Consider the following 23,872-nt stretch of genomic DNA (forward strand, 5'->3'; position numbering starts at 1 on the left):
GAGGAACTTTCAAGAACAATAGATTCTCTCCTTCTCCTGTTGGACTCCAAGGACCAGACTAAGGGCAAAAGGCTCAGTGGCAGGCATGTACACTCCCTGAGCCACCTTACTGACTCTCGGGTGGTTTTTGTGCCACCGAGTCCAGCAGTCAGCAATTTCTAGTGAGTCGCTAACAACCAGAGCTGAGTGTTGAGTCATCAAGGGCTCAGTTGAAACAAGGGGTCATTTGCTCTGACATTTTCTGAACCTTTCCAGATCGTCCCATTCTTTGATAAGTCCCTCAATGTCATAGCTTCCACATCTGTCATACTATCCACAGCTCAGGCCTCCTGATTCACTGATATGACATTTGCGGCTTCTGTAGCTTTATAAGAAGAAAACCCAGAGTTGGAGAGTCACTAGAGCGTTCTATAGCTCAGTTTTCTTATCATCACAGAGCTGCTGGCTTCCTGCTGAAGCAGTCTCCAGGTTACAGCAATATTATGTGTTCTATGCTGCCGGGGCCTAGTCTCTGTGCATATCTCTTCCCTTTGAACCCATGCAGAAGGTTTGCCTCTATCCCATCTCATCTGCCCAAACATGGCTGGAAAATGTCATTATTATTGCCATAGGCAATTGTTACTTTAATTTTTTCAAGCATTATTATTGTTGTTGTTCTTGTTGTTTCGAGACAGGGATTCTCTGTATAGCCCTGGCTATCCTGGAACTCACTCTGTAGACCAGGCTGGCCTCAAACTTAGAAATCCGCCTGCCTCTGCGTCCCAAGTGCTGGGATTACAGGTGTGTGCCTCCACCACCCAGCCTCAAACCTTATTTTTAATGATGGTTCTTACATGCTTTAACCTCCCTTGTAGCCCACCACCCACCAAAGATAGTGGGAAAGAAAGGATACGGGAGAAACAGGGGAAGTGAACCTGTTTAGAAAGGTTCTTTGGAGCAACTCCAGTCTGTGTTGTCTGGAAATTGGCAGTTCAGTTCACAGGTCAGCAGTGGCAGCTCGATCCACTCGCAAACACTCTATAAAGTGGATATATATATCCTACGAATATATATATCCATATATATGTATATGTGTGTGTGTGTGTGTGTGTGTGTCAGTTGTCCAGTTTGGTGGAGTAGGAATAGCAAACATGAATCAACAACTGTGGCACTGCCTAGCAGAGACAGCCAGGCCTCAGCCTCAGCAAGAGTCAGCAGGAGGGACCAGGAGGAAGGCCAGGAGAAGTCCTCTGCTGTGCCTCTCTCCATGAAGCAAAGATCAGCAAAGACGTGAGACCCACAAGCATTGCACAGCTAACTCTATAAGCAAGCCTAGCTCAGCCTCCGTCACTGTCCCTCAGGTCCTATTTATACTCTCCAAACATCACGCGTCCTCCGCGGGTCTTGCCTCAGCATGGGTGTGTCTAAGCTGACATTCTGCCAATAAGCTTGAGTTTGAGGAAGCTTCGAGAGCCTGCCACACACCACCAGAAGCTTTTGTGGTGTGGTTCTCTCTATGGAATCCCAAGAAATGTAGTTCAACTGCAGAATGTAAGGTGGATCAATGCATTCATGTTGTTAACAAAGAATTCTTCAACAGGTGTCCTTTCATATCCTTGCTCTATGAGAACATCCTTTCACCTGTGTCTGCTTCAGCTAAATGTTCCCCAGGAAAACACCATGCAAACAACTTTCCAAAGAATCCTTAAGTTTCCACTTCAGGCAATGAGGTGCCTAGTTAAACACCTCAAACTCTGTTACTGCGGAAGAGAGATGGAGCATAGACATAGTGGAAGTGATTAGTTTCTGCTCTAAGTGTTTTGTTCATGGAGCCGTTTCCTAGCTCACCATGTTACCTTATTTTCACAGCTTTTGAGCTATCTGCCCAGGACTCATTCAGGGTGAGAGTAGTCTAGCTGAGTAGTAAGAGTATTTGTGTCTTACTTACTTTTGTAACTTATGAAAGAAAGCATTTAATTAGGAGCTTACAGTTCAAAGGGTGAGTCCCTGACTATCATGGTGGAAAGCATGGCAGAAGGCAGGCAGGCATGGTGCTGGAGAAGGAGCTGAAAGCTCACATCTTGACCCACAAGCATGAGGCAGAGAGAGAAAGAGAGAGAGAGAGACAGAGACAGAGACAGAGACAGAGACACACACAAAGAGAGAGTTAATTAATTAGGGGAATGGTAAAAATTATATGAAGATTCTTCTATAGGAGAGGTAATCTCCAGGAGTTAGAAAACTCAGGGAATGGGCTGGAGAGATGGCTCAGCAGTTAAAAGCACTGACTGCCTTTCCAGAGGTCCTGAGTTCAAATCCCAGCAACACGTGGTGGCTCACAACCATCGGTAACAAGATCTGATGCCCTCTTCTGGTGCTGTCTGAAGACAGCTACAGTGTACTTACATATAACAATAAATCTTAAAAAAAAAAAAAAAAAAGAAAGAAAGAAAGAAAAAAAAGAAAAAAGAAAAAAGAGCCAGGCGGTGGTGTCACATTACAGATCCCAGATTACAGATCCCAGCACTCTGGGAGGCAGAGGCAGGCGGATTTCTGAGTTTGAGGCTAGCCTGGTCTACAGAGTGAGTTCCAGGACAGCCAGGGCTATACAGAGAAACCCTGTCTCAAAAAAACAAACAAAAAACCCAAACAAACAAACAAACGAACAAAGAAAACGCAGGGACTATAGAAAAGGGGTTCCTGGAAGTCTTGTTCTTGCAGGGATCAAATGCAGCACCCGGCTCATGCTAGGAGGCCCTCAGCCACCAAACTATGCACATCCTTAGACGTACCCAGGAGTCTTGCAGGAAGCAGAAAAGGTGTTCTTAGAAGAATCAAAGGTACTAAGACAAGAGAAAGAGATCAGAGCCAGCCAGATGATTCAGTAAGGGCGGGCCCTTGCCACCAAGCCTGATGACCTGAGTTGTCCCTGGATTTCAGGCACGCCACCATCAATGCCCTGGCAGTCCATCTTCCTTTTATCCTTAGATGACAACTGTATTAGCTGCTGGTTTTGTTACTATGACAAAATATCAACAGAAGCAATTTAGGAACGTGTTGAGTTTGCCCCACGGTTCGTGGGTACACCCTCAGTCAAGGAGCAGATGAGATGAATGCTCTACTCAGCTCATGGTTAAGACCTGAACCATAACTTATGAAATGCTGCTGCCCGGGCGCATTTAAGATGGGTCTTCCTCTTTAACTGATCTACTCTAGATATTCTCTCTCACACAAGCCTAGAGATGTGTTTCCATGATGATTCTGAATCCTATTAAGTTTTCAGTCAAGATTCACCTTTGTGGATACAGTTATTTATTTATTTATTTATTTATTTATTTATTTATTTATTTATTTATTTTTAGGCAGGGTCTCATTATGTAGTCCTGACTGACACAGAACTTGATAGGTAGACCAGGCTAGCTTTGAACTCAGAAAGAACTACCTCACTCAGTCTCTGGGATGCTGAGATTAAATACATACACCACCATACTCAGACCTCACCTCTTCATTTCTTTTAAAAAAGATTCTTTTAAAAGATTTTGTTGGGGCTGGAGAGATGGCTCAGTTGTTAAGAGCACTGACTGTTCTTCCAGAGGTCCTGATTCAATTCCCAGCAACCACATGGTGGCTCACAACCATCTGTACAGAGATCTAATGCCTCTTCTGGTGTGTCCTGAAGACAGCTACAGTGTACTCATATGCATAAAATAAATAAATCTTTTTTAAAAAAAGATTTCGTTGGTGTGTCCACTGCATGACCATGGGTGGGCAGAAGACAGCCATAGGCCCACCTGCTGCAGTGTGGCCTGCCCACAGCAGGAGCCACTGTGATGTGCAAGTGTGTGCTGGAGAGATGTGTGTGTGTGTGTGTGTGAGAGAGAGAGAGAGAGAGAGAGAGAGAGAGAGAGAGAGAGAGAGAGAAGTGGAAAGGTTTGAACACTGAGAGGTGAAACTGGAGACTTAGAGGTAGAAGTTCTGGAGTAACCTAATGTGAGAGGCTTACCCTGCCACCTGAAGCCATGGTGACGTCTTGGTCCCCTGCTGCCACTGAGGGCTATGTCCAGGTCCATGGTCATACAGAAGTAAGGGTCTATGTCATTATCTGTGGCCCATATTTCCACCAGAGGCTCCGTCCGAGGATACCCCTGGTTTGGGCTGTAGCCTCGGATCATATTGATGTCCAAGGGCTATGCAGAGCTGGCCCAACCCTTTGCCAGCTGCAGCATTCAGGAGAGCTGGCCCTGGTGGCAGAAACATGAGAGCTAGCCCCACCACCAGTCTGCTGTGTGATGGTGTGGATGAGGGAGAAATGCCCCTTCCCCCCATGCCCCTGGCCACCTGCAGCAAGTGGTCCCAGGTCACAAGAGTGGGAGAGCTGGCCCAGTCCCTCTGTGGCTGCAGCACCTTGCCTGGACAGCACAGTAGAGCTGGTCCTGGTGTGTGGGTGAGCCGGCCCTAAGGGCATGAGAGCAGCAAAGCTGGCTTGCTGGCTCTCCTGGCTGGCTGCAGCCTTGGGTGAGCTAGCTGGGCAGTGCTGGAGGGCTTGCCCTGGTGATGTGGGTGTGGGAGAGCTAGTGGGGTGGCCAACTCAGCTACCACCCAGGCCCAGATCCAGGGCTTTGAGTTGGCCCACTCCAGCGTCTACCCCATCTAAGAACAGCTGAAGCACGTGAAGGGGTTCAGGGCCAAAGCTGCAGGGTCTCCATGACACAAGGCAACAACAGGATATCCGAGAGGAGTCCTGAGGAGGATCCAGGATTGATAGGGGATCAGAAGCCAGAAGCCTCAAACCAGACTAATGATTGCAACGAACATTTGCAAGTAAAGATGTGTGGACAAAATGGTGGACTGTGTGACACACTGTGACACACTACAGCTTCTACAATGAGATACTTTTTGTTGTTGTTCTTGTTTTATTTTAATTTTTTTATTTTCTTTTGGGGAGATAGTTATAAGGGCAGAAGGTGGACACAGAGGAATGGGGAGATGATTGGGATTGGGGTGCAGGATGTGAAATTCACGAAGAACCAATAAAAAGTTATAAAAGGATTTATTTTGTTTTTATTTATGTGTTTGCGTGTGTGCCTGTGTGCGTTTACATGTGGTGTGTGTGTGTGTGTGTGTGTGTGTGTGCATGTGCGCGCGCCCTCAGAGGTCAGAAGAGAGCAACCTACCCCTTAGAACTAGCGTTAGAGGTAGTAGTGAGCCACTTGGTGTGAGTGCTAGGAACCCAACACAGGTCCTTGGACTGCTGTCTTAGTCACTGTTCTATTGCTGTGAAGAGACACCATGACCACAGCAACTCATATAAAAAAGAAGCATTTAACTGAGGGCTGGCTTACAGTTTTAGAGGCTCAGTCCATTATCATCTTGGCCAGGAGCATGATGGTACACAGACGACACTGGAGCAGTACCCAAGAGCTACATCCTGAACCATAGGCAGAGAGAGAGAGAGAGAGAGAGAGAGAGAGAGAGAGAGAGAGAGAGAGAGAGAGAGAGAACATTTTGGGGAGGAGAGGCAGGTTGAGACAGGGTAACCCATGTAACCCTGGAACTTGCTATGTATATAGCCTTGGCTGACGCTGGACCTCTGGCTGTCCTGCCTCTACCTCCTAAGTGCTGGAATTAGAAGCTTGAGCCAGTACTTCCTGCTTCATTTAAAATTTAATGCATTTAAATCCTATTTTGTGCTTAGTATTTTTTTTAAAGATTTATTTATTTATTATATGTAAGTACACTGTAGCTGTCTTCAGACACAACAGAAGAGGGTGTCAGATCTCATTACGGATGGTTGTGAGCCACCATGTGGTTGCTGGGATTTGAACTCAGGACCTTCAGAAGAGCAGTCAGTGCTCTTAACCGCTGAGCCATCTCTCCAGCCCCGCGCTTAGTATTTTTATAATCAAAGTGTAATATTAAAAAGTCATTCAATTTGGAAAGGGTTTTAAAATAGAAGTACTATCCAATATAGAAAGTAGAATATTTTAAAAATATTCAGCAATTCTGTTTTTTGTGTATTGCATTATTTCTAGATGTGTTAAAAATTAGACTATGAGAAACTAATAGATGAAGCTAGATCACTATATTGATGTGTGCTGTATCTCAAATGACAGATAATAGGCAGCTCTCTTTTGGTAGTGGGGTGGGAAGTTGAGACAGAATCTCTCTTTGTGGTCCTGGTTGTCCTGGAACTTGCTATTTTAGAAGTCAGGTGCTGGTATAAAAGGCATGCGTTACCGCACATGGCTTTTTTTTTTTTTTCTTTGAGACAGGGTTTCTCTGTATAGCCCTGGCTGTCCTGGAGCTCACTCTGTAGACTAGGCTGGCCTTAAACTCAGAAATCTGCCTGCCTCTGCCTCCCAGAGTGCTGGGCACCTGGCTATTAGTTGGGTCTTGATTCTGCTAATTATTGCCAACAAAATTGTGTCCATGATACTTTCTAAATTTTCTGTAGTTATGAATCTCTGTAAAGCTGTATATATTGATGCTCCACTGCCATCCAGCACCTGGGGTCTGGAGTATGGACAAGAGTGAGTGGGAGGCCTATAAACAAACAAACAAAAAACATGATAGGGATGGGGACTATTGCTCAGTGGCAAGGCACTTGCCTACACGTACAGTCATAGGTCAATCCCCAGCACCATACAGACACTGATATACATGCCACAATAACAACAAAACCCTGCAACCCATAAAGTAACCCGGCATGATGGCACAGGTCTGTGCCCTCAGCACTTGGGAGGTGGAGGTGGGAAGGTCAGAAGTTCAAGGCCATCCTCAGCTATATAACAAGCTCAAGGCCACTTAGATTATAGAGACTCTGTCTCAAAAACAAAACAAAACAACCAACCAACCAACTAAACAAACAAAACAGAAAATAAGGATTGGGATTTGGTGAGGCTGATAAAGTGCTTGCTGTGCAAGTGTGTAGACCTGAGTTCAAATCCTCAGATCCCATGTAAAGAGCCTGGTGGAGCCATGTGCATCTCTAATCCCATTGTTGGGAGGCATAGATAGGCAGATCCCTGGAGCTTGCTGGTAAACCAGTATAGCTGTGTTGTCAAATTCAGTGAGAATCAATGTCTCAAAAAATTAAGTGGGAAATGATAAAAAAAGATACCTAATATTGATATCTGACCTACACACACAGCTCTCAACGTGTACAAAGGAGGAGGAGGAGGAAGAGGAGGAGGAGGAGGAAGAGGAGGAGGAGGAGGAAGAGGAGGAGAAGAAAGCTTTTCTCTGAACAAAGAGGATATGAGAAAGGAGAGAGGGAGCTTTCTCTTCTCCTTCCTTCCAGCTAGACTAGACATCAAAATGACGAGTGGTCTTGGATCACTTGGATCTGTGTAAGGCAGAAGGGGCCTGGGGCTCATATACTTGTCTTAGATTGTTTGTGCATGCGTGGCTGTGATGGAGAGAGACAGGTTCTATCTTGTCTGAGCAGTGACTATTTTGGATCTCTGTTAGAGCAGCTGAACCTATATTATACTAATGTTTTTTACTCACAAGGGTGAGGGTTATTATTCCTACAGAGGAGACAGACACTACATACATGCCTTCCCCCCACCCCCACTTGGCAGGAAAGTTTCCAGTAGTTTGACTAGGTTGAAAATTTAGCAGTCACACCAGGACTGCAAGATGGTGTCGCTTGTGCCATTGAAGGAGAATAAACTCATGGAGGGTAAATTTGGAGAGCTGCTGAGCTGGATACTGCTGTGGGATTTCACGCCCAGTGGCATTGCAGGAGCCTTCCGGAGAGGGTATGGCGGGTATTAGAACAAGTACATCAACGTTTTGAAAGGCAGCGTCTCAGGGATTAACATGGTACTGGCAGCCTATGTGGCTTTCAGCTACTGCATTTCTTACAAGGAACTCAAACATGAGTGGCGACACAAGTACCACTGAAGGGGGTGGTGGGAGGGCATTGCATGGCAGAGTGTAACTGCCTGCCCCACTCCAACCTAGGAAGAATTCAACTGGCAGAACCTCCATATCCTGACTGAGAACTGGTGTCCAATAAAAGGTGACTGACTGGTTCAAGAAAAAAAAAAATTAGCAGTCTTTCCGTTTTGAGTTAGGGCTTCACCATATAGTCTAGGCTGGCCTATATAGTTGGCCTTGAACTCACCGTGTAGTCCAGGTTGGCCTAAATGCAGAGTTTTCATGTTTCTGTCCCTTGAGTGTTGGATGCCACTATGCATGGCTTTTTTTTTTTAAAGAGCTTTATTGAGCTAAACTTGACATATAACAATTTTCTGAATATATTAATTTAATGCATTCACATTTGGGAAGCCAACTCCATAATAAAGCAATAGCTTCAGCTGCCATTACCATCTCTTTCCCAGCCTGCTGGGAGGCTGTCCTAACTGGTTATCTGATTTCCACTCTTGATTTCTCCATTTCTCCCCCTGTTTAGTACCCACACTGTCCCTTTGAAAATGAGATCATATCAATATTTCATTTGAAATTATTTAGTGGCTTCCAGGGCTGGAGAGATGGCCCAGTTCATAAAGTGAGTACTATTTAAGCCTGGGAACCTGAGTTCAGATCCCCAGAACCCACTTAAAAAGGTGGTCATGGTCGCACAGCATATGACACTAATGCTGAGTGGGCAGAGAGAGGTGGGTCCCTGGAGATCCCTGGCCAGCTCATCTAGCTAAATAAGGAGACTCTTCTCAAAAAAAGGAAAGCTTGAAGCAAGGAAAGATACCAACATCTGTGCCCTCGGCACATAGGCACACATAAGCCCATATGCACACCTGCACACACCGACAGCAACACTGTACACAGACACAATACCACACATATACAATGTAACATACCCCAGAGTATACACATGAAAATTAAAAAAATAAGCAATATGAAATGATTTAGTGTCTTCCAATCCACACTCAAAACGAGGCTCTAATCTGACCATGATCTGACCTCACTCATCTCTTGCAGCCTTAGCTTACCATCTAGACTCACTGATTCTTTGTTTTTGTTTTTCAATAGGCCAACCTTGCCCCATTTTAAACTGTGTTTGTGAGCGTTTGTGTGTATGTGTGTGAATGAGTGCATGCAGAAGGCAGAGGGCAACACTGGGTATCCTTCTGTAGGTAACATGCCTACACAGAGAGAGGGGAAGGGGAGGGAGGGGAAGAGAGAGTGGGAGGGAGAGGAGGAGGAGAGGGAGAGAAGAGAGAGTTTTAATCGTGTATTGAAGTGTCTGTCTGTGTGGGCACATTCCAGTGTCTATGAAGGCCAGAGGCATTAGAGTCCCTGCAGCTGGAGTTACAAGAAATTATGAGTCTCCTGATGTGGGTGCTGGGAATCAAACTCAGGTCCCCTTAAGTGCTGAGCTGCCTTTCCATCCCCTCAACTTTTTATTTCTTCAAGAGAAGCTCTTTCACTAGAACTTTCCAAATAGGCTTGGCTGGCTAGCCAGCAAGTCTCAGTACTTAGCTTGTCTCTACCTTCCCAAGGCTACGAGGCTCTGATTAAATTTTTTTCATTGATTCTGGGCACCAAACTCAGGTTCTTGTGCAAGGCAAACACTTCACCAAATGAGTCATCACCTTGGTTCCAAATTCTTAGCTCTTTTGATTTCCTCTGTCTGGGAAACTCTCGTCGGTTCTCTGCTGGCTCCTTTTAATTTTTTCAAGTCTTGCTTCAAATGTTTCATCGTCCTGAAAATGTCCCACATTTAAGTAACTTCTACTCATCTATATTTATTTATATATTTTAAGTGTGTTTTATGTGTATGTGTATTTTGCCTCCACTGATGGAAGCCAGAAGAGGATGTCAGATTTCCTACAACTGAAGTTATAGACAGTTGTGAGCTGCCACTGGGTGCTCTTGGCGGCTAACCCATCTCTCTAGGCCCATCCAAGCATTTTATTCTATTTTCTTATTTGAATATATGTATGTATGTATGTATGTATGTATGTATGTATGTATACATATATAGACATTGCATATACACACATATATATATGTATACACACACACACACACATATATATGTGTGTGTGTATGTGACAGAGACACAGTTTTATGCAACATGGCTGCCTTTGAACTCCCAATCCTCCAGCCTCTACCTTACCTATTGGGATTACAGGTATGCACCACCATGGACTGACATTTACTTATATAATTTTTTTCTTGTTTGTCTTTCTTCAAGAGAAAGCTGCTCTGTGAGGCCAGGGAATTGTTCCTTTTGATGTGACTATATTTCGAGTGCTGAAATGGGGCCTAGCAGATATTTAATAAATATTTGTTGAATGAATAAAAATGTATTGCTCAAGGCTGGAGAGATGGTTCAGTGAGTAAAGTACTTACTGCTTGAGTTTCGGAGTTCAGCACCTCAGCACCCACATAAGAAGCAGAGTGTAGGCCATGTCTGTAATCCTGGTATTGGGGGGAGAAGACAGGAAGTTCCCGTGGCTCACTGGCCAGCCAGTCTTGACTGTCAGCCAGTTCTTGATCCAGTGAAAGACTGTCTCAAAAAATAAGGTGGGGAGTGACAGAGGACAACAGCCAAAGTTGACCTCTGGGTTTGAGTCTTGGAACCCACATAAAAATCCGGATACAGTGAGCCAGCACTGCTGAGTAGGGCACGCAGTGACAGAAACAAGAAAGACTTTGTTTCAACCCAAAGTTGTCCTCTGACCTACACACACACACACACACACACACACACACACACACACAAGATAAAAAATAGATAGAGCCAGGCAGTGGTGACACACACCGCCTATGATCCCAGCACTCTGGGAGGCAGAGGCAGGCGGATTTCTGAGTTCGAGGCCAGCCTGGTCTACAGAATGAGTTCCAGGACAGCCAGGGCTATACAGAGAAACCCTGTCTCGAAAAACCCAAAAATCAAAACAACAACAACAACAACAGCAAACCCCAAGAATAGGTAGTCTGGAACTCATACGCTTTAAAGGGTTTTGGTAGATATAAATGGAAGGAGTTTACAACAGCGTTTCTTTCTCTAATTCCTTTTTTAGGTCTATGTAGTCCTGGCTGGTGCTAGACAGAGATCTTCCTGCTTCTGTCTCCTTAGTGCTGGGATCAAAGAAAATCATCAGAAGAGAGATCCAACAGACATCCTCAGTGAAAGAAGTCACATCCAGAAAACCTCAGGCTCAAGGCATTGTAAAGAAAGACTATATACAGTTCTAACAACAATTATGCTCTAATTATACTCCGAATCAAGTAGATCATGGAATTATGGGAAGGAGCTGATAGATTTGAAAATGACCAAGTGGAAAAGGTTTTTTTTTCTGTATTTTTGAGGCAGAATTTAACTTTGCAGCCTTTAATTTAACTTAGCTGGCCTAAGCAGTATTTTCTAAACTGAAGTTTACCAGAGCACGGGGGGGGGGGGGGGGGGGGCCGCATAGCCAGAATGACAGTGTATGGGAGGCTGAGGCAGGAAGATGAGGAGCTCAAGGCTAGCCTGGGCTATGGAGAGAAAATCTATCTCAGAGGAGCAAAGACAACACTAAATAAAAAAATTAGAGTTTATAGTTGTTGAAGTAAAAATTCAGTTCAAGAGTGAAATGACAAACAAGACACAGTTGAAGAGACAATGCTTAAATGAGTGGAGTGAATTATAGAAAGCCTCGGTGTAACTCACAGAGATAGGAAGGTATGAAGCGTGAAGCAGAGGTTGAGAGACATGGATCCTTCAACACACTTCTAATCAGACATTGGCTGCACACTCTCCAGAATTACATCCGCCCTTAGATGAAGGAAGTATATTGTGTGCCAAGCAGGAACGAGAGAATGACAGAGCCAAAGCCAAAGTGCATCTCTGTGTACGATCTTAGTCTGGATTCTACCCCTGTTTCTTGGCATGGTGTCCCTGTATAAACAGCCTACACTGGCCTGGAATCACTACCAGACTGCCCTTAATTTAATGATGATCTTTCTGCCTCAGTTTCTCCAGTGCTTGGATCACAGGAATGGGCCACCACGTTTGACCTTCATCTATTATTTTTGAGTTTTTTTAGTTTTTGTTCTTTGAGACAAGTCTTACGTAGTCCAAGCTGAGGCTCAGCTCTCTCTATGTCATTGAGAATAATTTGACCTTTTTAAATTCACAGATTTATTCTTATTATCTTTAATTTTGTCTACATGTGTGCCTGTGTGTGAGAGCATGTAAGTACAGATGCCTGCAGAGGATGGAGGTATGCATTCTCCCGGATCTGGGGGTACAGGTTGTTGTATCTAATGTGTGTGCAGAGTCAAGCTCTGGTGTACAGAGAGTCAAGCTCTGGTTCTCTAGAAGAGGAGTACGTGCTTGTTAACTGCTGACCCATCTTTCCAGTTCCTAGCTTTAATTGAAAATTGAATTTATTTAGTGTATGTGTGTTCATGAGCATGTGGGGTACACACATAGAAGGAACTCGGAGGATAATTTGTGGGAATCAGTTCTCTGCACCACATGGGTTCTCAGGATTGAGATTGAATTTTAGTTCATTGTGGTGGCAAGCACCTTTATTCCCTGGGCTGACCTGACCTTGAACTTCTGATCCTTCTGCCTCGACCTACCTAGCACTTGGACCACAAGTATGCGCCATCATACCTGTTTTGTGCAGGACTGTGGATCAATCCAGAGCTTCAAGCATGCTAGGCAAGCACTCCTCCAACTAAACTACACCCCAGCCAGGAATCTGATTTCAACAAACACATGGGGCTTGTCTTGAGAAGCACTGTGTCTAGAAGATATATGAGAGGCTTCAGCAGAATTAAGTTCTTTTTGGTTGAACGGTACTTCTTTTTTTTTTTTTCCGAGATAGGGTTTCTCTGTGTAGCCCTGGCTGTCCTGGAACTCACTCTGTAGACCAGGCTGGCCTCGAACTCAGAAATCCACCTGCCTCTGCCTCCCAGAGTGCTGGGATTACAGGCGTGCGCCACCACCGCCCGGCTGAACCGTACTTCTAATGGTCTTATAGGCATGTCCGAAGCTGGGGGCTTTATATATCCCTAACAGCACAGGGACTGAATGAATGGCTGATGAGCTGTGAAACACAAACCTGTTTCACTTTCACAGTCCAAATGAAGATGTTTGTCTAATTGTGTGTGGAAGATAAGAGCAAGCCACATCTCAGCAGTTACACGTTTACAAAATCTAATCAGAACCTCAATGTTCAGGGTCACTTGTCTCATAGCAGAGTGGTAGAGTAGGGTAAGATAGATTACAGAACGAGAAAATAAGGGTTAGTTGAGCTTCACCTTTTGCGCAGGCGCAGAAGGAAGCCTACGAATAAAACCTGAGAGTGCTCTTCCCCCACCCCTTTCCGGCTTGCCTCTAGCGCAGGCGCATAGAGTGCTCCAATATGGCCGCCTCCGTGGATCTGGAGTTGAAGAAGGTAAAGGGGGCTTTTCAGAAGACAGACTCTTTTGTTTGAATGATGAAGCGAGTGGGGACGAGAATGGGGGTGGGGAGGCTCTTGCTGGTGGAAGGAGACTGTAGGGGGCGGGATCTGGGCTCCCGGAGCCCTGAGACGGGCGGGACTCGCTCTGCTTCAGGTGGAGGGTCTAGCTGGCAGGAGCTGCTTCGGGCGGGTGGGTTAGGTCGCTGGGTCGCGTGCGGGCTGGGCTGCAGTGTGTCCTTTATGTTGGAACTTCAGAGACATAGCTCTGTGTTTTGGAGCCGTCGGGTTCCTAATTTCATAGCAAGAACTGAAGACAGCGTCTCACAGTGATGCCCGTCGGGGTGCTTGCCGGAGCACCGGCAGTTTTGGTTTCCTTGTTTGATTTGAAAAACTCCAGGTTCAACTTTTGCTTTTAAAGGTCATTTATTCTGTACCATACCTTCCCCATCACTTTTGTAAAGAGCTCACACACCACCCCTCCTCCCCAAGTAAGCTTTCCAAAAGACCTTTCAGAGGAATTGGATTATTATTATTATTATTATTATTTTCAATCCGTTGCTTAGAAATGGTTTTGTTGTCATTTTGGTTTTTTGTTTTTGCTTTCTTTTTTGTTTGTTTTTTAAAGTGATAGCGTCTCAGTGTTGTCTGGAGACTTACTATGTAGCCAGGCTTTCCTTGAACTCCAGTCTTTCTGCCTCAGTCTCTTGAGTTCTGGGAATTACAATCTTGAGTCAAATGTCAGTTTATAAATGGGTTGTTAATTGGAAACATTTTTTTCCTACTTAACAGTCCAACGACCCTGACTGTGCTTTCTTTGTGGAGAGGTAGCTGTAATTAGAGAGGACCCCAGAATTCATTCAGTTTAAATGTACTTTCTAGAAAGGTAAACTTCTAGTGCTTTTTGGTTTGTGGTTTGTTTGGTTTGGTTTGGTTAGACCCTGAACCCCTAATGCATTTTAGTGCTGCCTTCCAAGTATTAGTGTAACAGATATGTGCTAGGGTCCCTGGCAAGAAAAGTCTTAAAAGATTGAACCCCAGGCAAAAAAATGGGTCAGTGGGTGAAGAGACTTGCTAGGCAGCCTGGCTGGTTAAGTTCTAGCCCTAGAACTCATGGTGGAAGGAGAGAACTGCTCAAAGTTGTTCTCAAATGCCTTAGAGGCACACCCTAGTACACTGGTCCCTAGCTCACACACAATAATAAACACATCTTAAAAACCCGAGTCTAGAATTTGGGATTATTGTGACCTTTTTTTTTCAATCAGTAGGTTCTTTTTTTTGGGGGGGGGGGTTGGGGTATTTGGTCTTTTTGAGACAGGGTTTATATAGCCCTGGCTGTCCTGGAACTCACTCTGTAGACCAGGCTGGCCTCGAACTCAGAAATCCGCCTGCCTCTGCCTCCCAGAGTGCTGATATTACAGGCATGCGCCACTGACGCCACCACCACCACCACTACCACCACTACCACCAGGCTGACTAGTAGGTTCTTTAGATGAGAAACATTTTTAAAACTTGTGTGTGTGTAGGCATGCTTGCAAGGTGCTTAGTGGAGGTCAGAGATAACTTTTGGAAGTTGGTTCTCTCTTAGGTAGTGGGTCCTGGGGTTTGAACTCTTGGTGCCAGGCCTTCTAGGCAAGCTGAACCATCTACTGGCCCAGATTCTGGTTTTGTTTTTTCCAAACAGAGGCAGAGTTTCATGTAGCCTGGGCTGGCCTGGAACTTGGCTGTGTAGTTGTCATGCACCTCTACACCCAGTTTTCCCCAGTCCTAGGATTTGCACTCAAGGCTTCCTGCATTGGACAAGACCTCTCACTGGAACCTAGGGATTACCACTTTGGCTAGATTGTCTGTCTAGTGAGCTGCAGGGACCTTTTTTTCTCCTACCTCCATGCCTAGCATTAAACAACAGAAGAAAGTTGTATTTTTACGTATGTATCTTGCTTGCATGAATGTCTGTGTACCGCATGCGTGCTGCCCTCTCAGGCTAGAAGAGGGCTTTGCATCGCCCTGAAACTGTAGTTAACAGGTGGTTGTGGCCTGCTATGTGGGGACTGGGAACCAAACCTGGTCCTCTGCAAGAACAGCCAGTGCTCCCAAGCTCAGCTTTCTTTCTGGGCCCTGGGGGGTGAACTTTGGGTCAGTTGACTGAACTGTTTCCCAAGCTCCCGTAAGTAGCATCTTCAGTAGCTGCCTTTGGTTAACCTTTGCCTTAGCAGTACGACAGCTGAAATAGCTGTTCCTAATAAAAGAAGCCACTTGTTACAGTTCTGGGGATGCTAAGCATGTGGACCTTGCCTTTTGCCATTCTTGTCTCGAAACATGTAAACTTAGCCTTTTACAGCATTCTCTCGTGGGATAAATCTCAGCCTTTAAAATTTTTCTTTTTCTCTTTTTCTTTTTTGAGACATGGTCTCCCCATGTGTTCTGGACTAGCCTGAAACTCACTATGTAGGTAGACCAGGCTAGCCTTGAAATCACAAGAGATCTCCCTGAGTGCTGGGATTAAAAGTGTACATTTCTATGCCTGATATGTAAATCTCAGCTTTCTATATATAAAGCTTTATGTAAAATGTTTTCTCTTCTTTTCATGTGAGCTCAGGTTCCAGGGATGGAACTCATGTTGTTAGGCATGGTAGTAAGTACCTGTACCTGCTGAACCATCTGGTGGACCTCTGTCTGTCTGTCCACCCATCTATTTATCTATCTATAGATAGAATAAAATTAATTTAAAAGTGTTTGTGTGTGCATATAAAAGTGTGCTCAAGTGTTCTCTTACCATGTAGTTCTCAGGGATCAAACTTAGGTCATCAGGCTTGGTGGAGAGTGCTGTTATCTGCTGAGTCAATCTCGCTGGCCCTAAAAAAATTATCTTTTGTGAAACTAGGGGTCTTGTAGCTCAGCCTGGCCTCGAATATCTTATGAGTCTGAGTCCTAAACAACTCCTGAACCTCCTGCTTCTGCCTCCCAGTTGTTAGGATTATAGGTGGGAGACACCAGGACTGGCTCTCCAGCCAGTATTTTGAATAATGTGGGGTGTTTTGGAGTCTAGTTATTTAATACAGATTAATAGGTTGTTTCTTGCTTTGGATCTCTGGGTTTATCTCCTGAATGTTATTTATCCTTTTTATTACTCTCTGGTTACTTGATAAATATAGCTATACTCAGCAATCCACCTGCCTCTGCCTCCCAAGTGCTGGGATTAAAGGTGTGCACCACCACCGCCCCGGCAATATGGCTATTTTTTAATGCATGTTTGTTTGCTTGTTCATATTGATAACGTTGTCTATAAATAGGGCTAACGAATAGGGTATATTTAGAATAGTGTTAATAATCCTGTTGACTCTTATTTGTGCTTATCTTGGTAAATTTTACAGCCTTGTCTGGTTAGCATGCTCTGTTGTAACAAATCTAAATTTGACTTAAAAGTTTAGCTTACTAAATCAAGCACTTGTTTTCCTTAGGCCTTCACAGAACTTCAAGCCAAAGTCATTGATACTCAACAGAAGGTGAAGCTTGCAGACATACAGATTGAACAGCTGAACAGAACGAAAAAGCACGCACACCTCACGGACACAGAGATCATGACGCTGGTAGATGAGACTAACATGTATGAAGGCGTAGGGAGAATGTAAGTAAATTACATCCTTTGTGTTGTTTTGGGTGAATTAAATGGTAGAATTGTTTGTTTTCAAATTGGGTTAAACAAAAACTTGTGTTTTTTAGGCCAGGTGGTGGCGCACACCTTTAATCCCAGCACTTGGGAGGCAGAGGCAGGTGGATTTCTGAGTTCTAGGCCAGCCTGGTCTACAGAGTGAGTTCCAGGACAGCCAGGGCTACACAGAGAAATCCTGTCTCAGGCGGGAAAAAAAACCCAAAAAACTTGAGTTTTTTAATTTTGGGCTATAGAAATAACTTGTAAGCTTTCCTTTTTTGTTTTTAATATTAGATATATTCTTTATTTACATTTCAAATGATTTCCCCTTTCCTGGTTCCCCTCTTCCCCCTGAAAGTTTCATAAGCTATCTCCCCTCTCCCTGTTCCCCAATCAACCCCCTCCTGTCCTGTCCTGGTATTCCCCTACACTGCTGCATCGAGCCTTTCCAGGACCAGGGGCCTCTCCTCCCTTTGATGTCCAAAATGGCCATCCTCTGCTGCCATGTATCTGGAGCCAAGGGGTCCCTCCATGTGTACTCTCTGGTTGAAGGTTTTGTCCCTGGGAGCTCTGGGAGTACTGGGTGGCTCATATTGTTGTTCCTCCTATGGTGCTGCAAACCCCTTCAGCTCCTTGGGTCCTTTCTCTAGTTCCCCCATTGAGGAACTCAATGTGCTCAGTTCAATGGCTGGTTGAGAGTGTCCCCCTCTGTATTTGTTGTGCACTGGCAGAGCCTCCAGGTGACAGCTATATCCGGCTCCAGTCAGCAAGTACTTGTGGGCATTGATAATAGTGTCTGGGTTTTGTAACTGTATGTGGGATGGGTCACTAGGTGGGGTAGTCTCTGGATGGTCTTTCCCTCAGTCTCTGCTCCACACTTTGTCTCTGTATCCCCTTCTGTGGGTATTTTCTCCCCCCTTCTAAGAAGTACCAGAGTATCCATACTTTGTTCTTCCTTCTTCTTGGGCATCATTTGGTCTGTGAATTGTGTCTTGGGTATTCCAAGCTTCCACTTATCAGTGAGTGCATACCATGTGTGTTCTTTTGTGATTGGGATTGGGTTACCTCACTTAGGATGATATTTTTCTGTTCCACCCATTTGCCTAAGAATTTCATGAATTCATTGTTTTTAATAGCTGAGTAGTATTCCATTGTGTAAATCTACCACATTTTCTGTATCCATTCCTCTGTTGAGGGACATCTGGGTTCTATTTGAGCTTCTGGCTATTACAAATAGGGCTGCTATGAACATAGTGAAACATGTGTCCTTATTACATGCTGGGGAATCCTCTGGGTATATGCTCAGGAGTTTTTTAATTTTGGGCTATAGAAATAACTTGCAAAAGCTTTCTTAAAAAAAAAAAAACCCAGGTGGTTTTATATGTGTGTATTTTTAAATTTTATGTTTTTCTCTTTTTCTCTCTCCCTCTCTGTGGGGGCATGGGTATGTGTGGGTGTAGGTGTGCCTGTGCCTGCCTGCCCCACCCCACCCCACCCTTGTCCATGCCAATGAAGGTGTTAGATCTCTTGGAACTGGATGTAGGTGCTTGAGAGCCTCGTGATGCTGGTGCTGGCACCTGAACTTGGGTCCTCTGCAAGAGCAGCTAGAACTCCTAACTGCCGAACCCTCTCTCCAGCCACAGCCCTTTTAAAAATGTTTCTATTAACTATGTATGTATGTATGGCTGTAAGTACAGGTCCCCACTAATTTATGCTTTGTACTAATTATCACTATAATCTATTTATTTTAAAGCATTCTTAATGAGTGAAAATAAAGACATGTTATTGAGAAAGAAAGAGTACTCGTGAGTCCGAGGAGTGGGCTAGTGAGCAGGGGAAGGGCTGAAAAGCCCTGATTGCTAATATAATTAACCACTTACATTTTTTTCTATCAAAAACATATTCTCCGTATGAGAGAGATTAAGTTTTCTTTGTGAAAGCCATTGTGTAAGGGCCACATTCCATTTCAGTTAGCTCACGGGGAACTGATTTTTTTTTTTAAGGTGGGGAGGAGGGAGTTCTGTGTTTGGTCTTTGGGCATTATGCACTAGGTGGGCCTTTAAGTTTGGAGATCTTTTAGTTAGAATGGAATTTGACCTCAGTCTTGGGATGACTTCTTTTGTGATTGACTGGGAGGAAGCATAACATGTGTAAAGTTCTGTAATGACTTTAGAATGACATCATGACAAGGTGACCCTTGGCGGGACTAATTCATTCTTTCTGCTAAGAGGGAAGAGAATGTATGTGAACCACATACATTTTCTCCTTAGTTCATGGTTTTCATTTTGTCTTGTTTAAGAGACTGAGAGCCCCTTTTGTGAGTTTTTGGTTTTAATTTTGAGATGTTCTTACTGTTTCTCAGTCTGGCCTCAAACTCATTGTGTAGCAGAGGGTGACTGAACTCCTTGTCCTCCTGCCTCCAGGTCCCCACATGCTGGGATTATGGTGCTGTTCAGGATTAATTCCAGTTGGTGAGGGTGTTAATGGTTCAGAACAGAATGGGAGCCAAGCAGAACCCTTGATGGTGGGCCCTGTAGTGTGAAATGTATTGCTGGCATTCACCGCAGGGTAATTTTATTCCTTAATTTGAATATTCTTAGGTCTTAAAACAGTGATGTCAGCCTATTACTCTCCTTGGAATTCACATGATGACTTTAGCCTTTGTTTATAACAGCTAAAGTTGTAAAGTTTTTTGTTTTTGGGGTTGGTTGGTTGTTTTTACCAAGCTGGCCTAGAACTCAAAGGGAACCACCACCTGCCTCTGTCTCCTGAGTGCTGGGATTATATATACCCTCCCCACTCCCCACATTTTATAGATTTATAAGACAGGGATTCACCTGCTAGCTTCGCAGAGCCTTCCGTCTCTCAAGGGGGCTAGGGTTACTCTTGTGTGCTTCACTGAAAACAATGTTTTCAATTTTCAAAAAGTTTTAAATTTTAATTGTTTCATGTTTGATTCTAAGAATCAAACCTGGGGCTTTGAGCATTCCAGACAAGTCTTCAGCCACTCAGCTGCAGCCCCAGCCCCGAAGTTTATATTTCTTTAGAATAATGACATTTAGTAAGCATGGTGCATAGGTTAGTTTTCTTTTTTCATATTGTCCAAAATTCTACAGAGAGATTATATCCCATGTATTACATAGTTCAAAGGCTTACACATGCGAACTCAATGGTAGAATGGTATTATCTCATATAAATTATGTTTCTTAAGAGAAATGTGCAGTTTTAAGAGTTTTGGATGAGCTTTGGTTTTAAAATGAGCTTTGAATTCTGCACTTTGTTCAGTGTGAGTTTTCCCTGCATTGTAGGGCATGTGAGGTGAAATGCTTCTGTTCCTTGGCCAGACAGAGTATTGGTGCCTCAGGGCTGGAGAGACTTGCTGAGTGCCTGTCTGGTCATGTGGATGTGCCCTTTCTTGATGCTAACCCTGGAATACCTACTTCTGAATTTATGGTCCTGAGTAATCTTGAGTCTCATTGTTATTAATTTCTTTGACTCCAGCCTTCCCCTTCCCTTCTAAGTACTACTCGAGAATTCTGGTCATATGACTTCACCCCATAGTTTGTATTTTGAAATAAGATTTTTAAAATCCAAAACCCTGCTTTGTTTTAGAGCCTGCAGTAGATTTTTTACCTTGTGACCCACAATCACTGTTATTGTTTGTTTTTTGGAGTGCTGTATGTTAGACAGGTGCCCTGTCATGAGTGGCATTCTCAACCTTTTTCATTGTAGCCGAGCCTAGCCTGAATTTATTACAGTAGCCCAGATAATGCACCTGCCCGGTGCATCTCTGTATTGCCTAGACTGTCTTGGAACTCACTCTGTAGACCAGGCTGGCCTTGAACTCAGAAATCTGCCTGCCTCTGCCTTCCAGGTGCTGGGATTAAAAGTGTTCACCACCACTGCATGGCTTCTTGATTCCTTAAAGAAGAGTTATGCTTCAAAGTGATCAGAGGTTCAAGAATTAGAACTTATAATCCTATTTTAATACATGATTTGGTCAAGATGGAATTATAAAGTAATATATAAAGCCACAAGTGGTGGTGAATGCCTTAAATCCCAGCACTGGGGAGCTGGGCAGGGGGATTGTTGAATTTCAGGCCACTCTGGCTTACAGAGGGAGTTCCAGGCTAGTAGCCTTGTTACATAGTAACACTGACTCAAAACTGACAAACAAATAAAGTAACATTTTGACTGAAGTAGAGGAATTATTCTTTAACAGAATTGCCTGATCAGACTTGATTAATCTGATAGGATTTCTTCTTTTGAGAAAGTTGACAAATTTCCAATGCCAGTCAGTTTCAAAGTGTCAAAACTGACAACAAAGAAATCCCTAGATCACTGGGTGGTGGTATCCATGCCTTTAATCCCAGCTTTTGGGAGGCAGAGGCAGGTGGATTTCTGAGTTCAAGGCCAGCCAGGACTACACAGAGAAACCCTGTCTCGAAAAAAACAACAAACAACAAAAAACAACAACAAAAACAAACAAACAAACAAAAAACCCCAAACCAAACCAAACAACAACAAAAAAACCCCAGTCCTTCAGAATGATGCTGTGGCAACGTTCTTTGGATGGGAGGATGGGGGTGAGGAACAAAGGCTTTTCTGTATAGTGTAATTTCAGTATAATCCTGTCTGATTTTTTCCATCCTCACATAGCTGGAAGACAGATTTCCCTTTTCAGGATATGTATGTATTTAAGCAGATCTTTGCAAGCCCGCATGCCCTTCAGCTTATATTTAGAGAGAAGGTTGGTAGTGTTAAATAACTTCTGTGTGACTATTTTGGGGTTAAAGTGAGGGAAGCCAAGCTTCGGGGTCAGGGAAGATGGATCGCTCTCCACTATAAACCCCAAGCTTCATCGCTCAAAGCTGTCTGTCCGTCTTTTGGGTCCTTGCCAGCACATTTTTGTTCTCTTACTTCATATTCTTCGGAGAGGCTGTTATGTAGCCTGATACTACTACCACCGATTTCTAGTTCTGCTGCTTAAGCTGTTTGTGAGCTGATCTCACCGATCCGCTTTGAGAAGCATGATGAAAGTTACAACTGTGGGCTGACCTGTCTGGCTATTTGGAAGTGTTTGTCTTTGCATCTTTTCTATCGTGCAAGGAGGGAATCCAGATTTCAAATAAATGTGATGTGAATATTTCTTGTTTTTTTTTCCCCACAAATACAAAATAATTTCTAATGAGTTTTTCTTTTCACTCTTTATAGTACAGGATGAGAAGTTTTTGAAAAATAATTTTAATGTTTTGATAAGAATTATATTTAAGTACATATAGATAATATTTAACCATGCTAGTGCTTGAAAAGACTGTTTTTTTGTTTTTGTTTTTTTATAAACAATAAGCATGATTCTGACCTTGATTTGATATGAGGACTATCCTAACATTTTGTTGAGCAGTGCATAAATAACATTTCTAATTTTCAAAACAGATAAATTGGCCTTTTATTTTTATTTATTTTTTAACATGAGAGCAACTTGAGTAGATTAGCCTTTGAGAAGAATGATAAGTCCCTTTTTAAAGCTTGACTAAAAATAACTTGGTGCCATATTTAAACCAATTTAGAGGTATGCTTCCATTCTGTGGGTATTTTTTTACATTTAAGGAACTAAGAATGAACAATGGTGTAAATCTACCAGCCGGATAAGCGTCTAGCAATGCAGAGGGTGCTCTTGGGGAGTGTGGCTATTTCTACTTGTTGAAGTAATTTTATGGTTGATCTTTGCTGGTTGAAAGATCTAGAAGTATAAACTTAAGTTAAATGCTGCATAGGTAGAGAGTAAAACAGTAGACGCAAAGATAGCCAAGAGCCGCTCTGTGAGAAGCACTCAGGCAGATTTTCAACTAATTAGGATAAAGAAGTCAGAACTCCTCATCACAGCTTGGTCAACTTGCCCTTTGTTTAAAATCATAATGTTCATGCTGTTATCTTATTTGTTACTGTGACTGTTGACACTTAATTTTACTTGTGACATCCCTTAAAGGCAGGGTGAATAGTTTACTTACATTAGCTATTGATAGAGATAACAGGGGTGCATCTGAAGTGTGCAGCCCTCTTACAATCTCATGTGTCCATGTAAAGTTTATCTTCCAATTAAGTGAGGTAATTTTAAAGCCAAAGAAACTCATACTCTGTCTGGATGCTGGGAATTGAACTCAGAACCTCTGTGAGAGCAGCACCCAGCTCTTAACCGTTGGAACATTTCTCCCAACCCCAGGTTTATATATTGAATGCTAAGTGCAGATGGGAAAAATACGTAGAATACTTTTGGTAGGAGAACTCTATTGTAAATGCAAATTTATAAGTTTCTTTTATATTCTTTCCATAGGGAGTAACTTGTATTTTTTGGTTTAGAAAGCAATGTAAAGATACTTTTTTCTTTTTTTTTTCTTTCTTCTCTCTCTCTCTCTCTCTCTCTCTCTCTCTTTTGTGGGGGTGTGTTTTGAGACAGGATTTCTCTGTGTACTCTTGGCTGTACTGGAACTTACTCTATAGACCAAGCAGGCCTTGAACTCATAGATCCACCAACCTCGGCCTCCCCAGTGCTGAGATTAAAGGTGTGTACCACCACTCAACTGCAAAGATAATTTTCAAAGGTAGTATTTTTATTTTTTTACTTTAAAAGATTTTTATTTTTAAGAGAAGAGAGGCTCTTGCTGCTCGGCTACTCTTACTAATAGGACAGGACTCGCCCTCCCTGTGTTTTTATACAGAGCCATTTAAAGCCATTGCTGTCACTGCTTACAGTTCTGAGGGAAAGAAAAACAACGCTTCCTGTTGTATGTGGGAAAAATGACTTCAGTTTTGTTGATGTGGAATATGTATAGAACCCCAGATGGGCACAGCTCCTTCTTCCCAGATTTTG

At 43.5% G+C, this 23,872-nt stretch overlaps 1 protein-coding gene and 1 pseudogene across 4 annotated transcripts in view; both read left to right on the forward strand.

Moving 5' to 3' along the window:
* Positions 1–7,620: 7,620 nt before the first annotated feature.
* On the forward strand, positions 7,621–7,887 carry LOC127664211 (ATP synthase subunit f, mitochondrial-like; annotated as a pseudogene).
* Positions 7,888–13,281: 5,394 nt separating this feature from the next.
* The window catches only part of Pfdn1 (prefoldin subunit 1), a 53,919-nt gene continuing 43,328 nt past the window's right edge, over positions 13,282–23,872 (forward strand). For all 4 annotated transcript variants that reach the window (XR_007973015.1, XM_052155485.1, XM_052155486.1 and 1 more), the window contains exons 1-2: positions 13,282–13,346; positions 16,811–16,977. Coding sequence is in view for 3 of the 4 variants with exons in the window: in XM_052155485.1 (XP_052011445.1) it covers positions 13,314–13,346; positions 16,811–16,977 (200 nt within the window). In the remaining variant the exon portion in view is untranslated. The remainder of the gene's footprint in view (positions 13,347–16,810; positions 16,978–23,872) is intronic.

The sequence above is a fragment of the Apodemus sylvaticus genome, chromosome 13, assembly GCF_947179515.1.
Source record: "Apodemus sylvaticus chromosome 13, mApoSyl1.1, whole genome shotgun sequence".
Lineage (NCBI taxonomy): Eukaryota > Metazoa > Chordata > Mammalia > Rodentia > Muridae > Apodemus > Apodemus sylvaticus.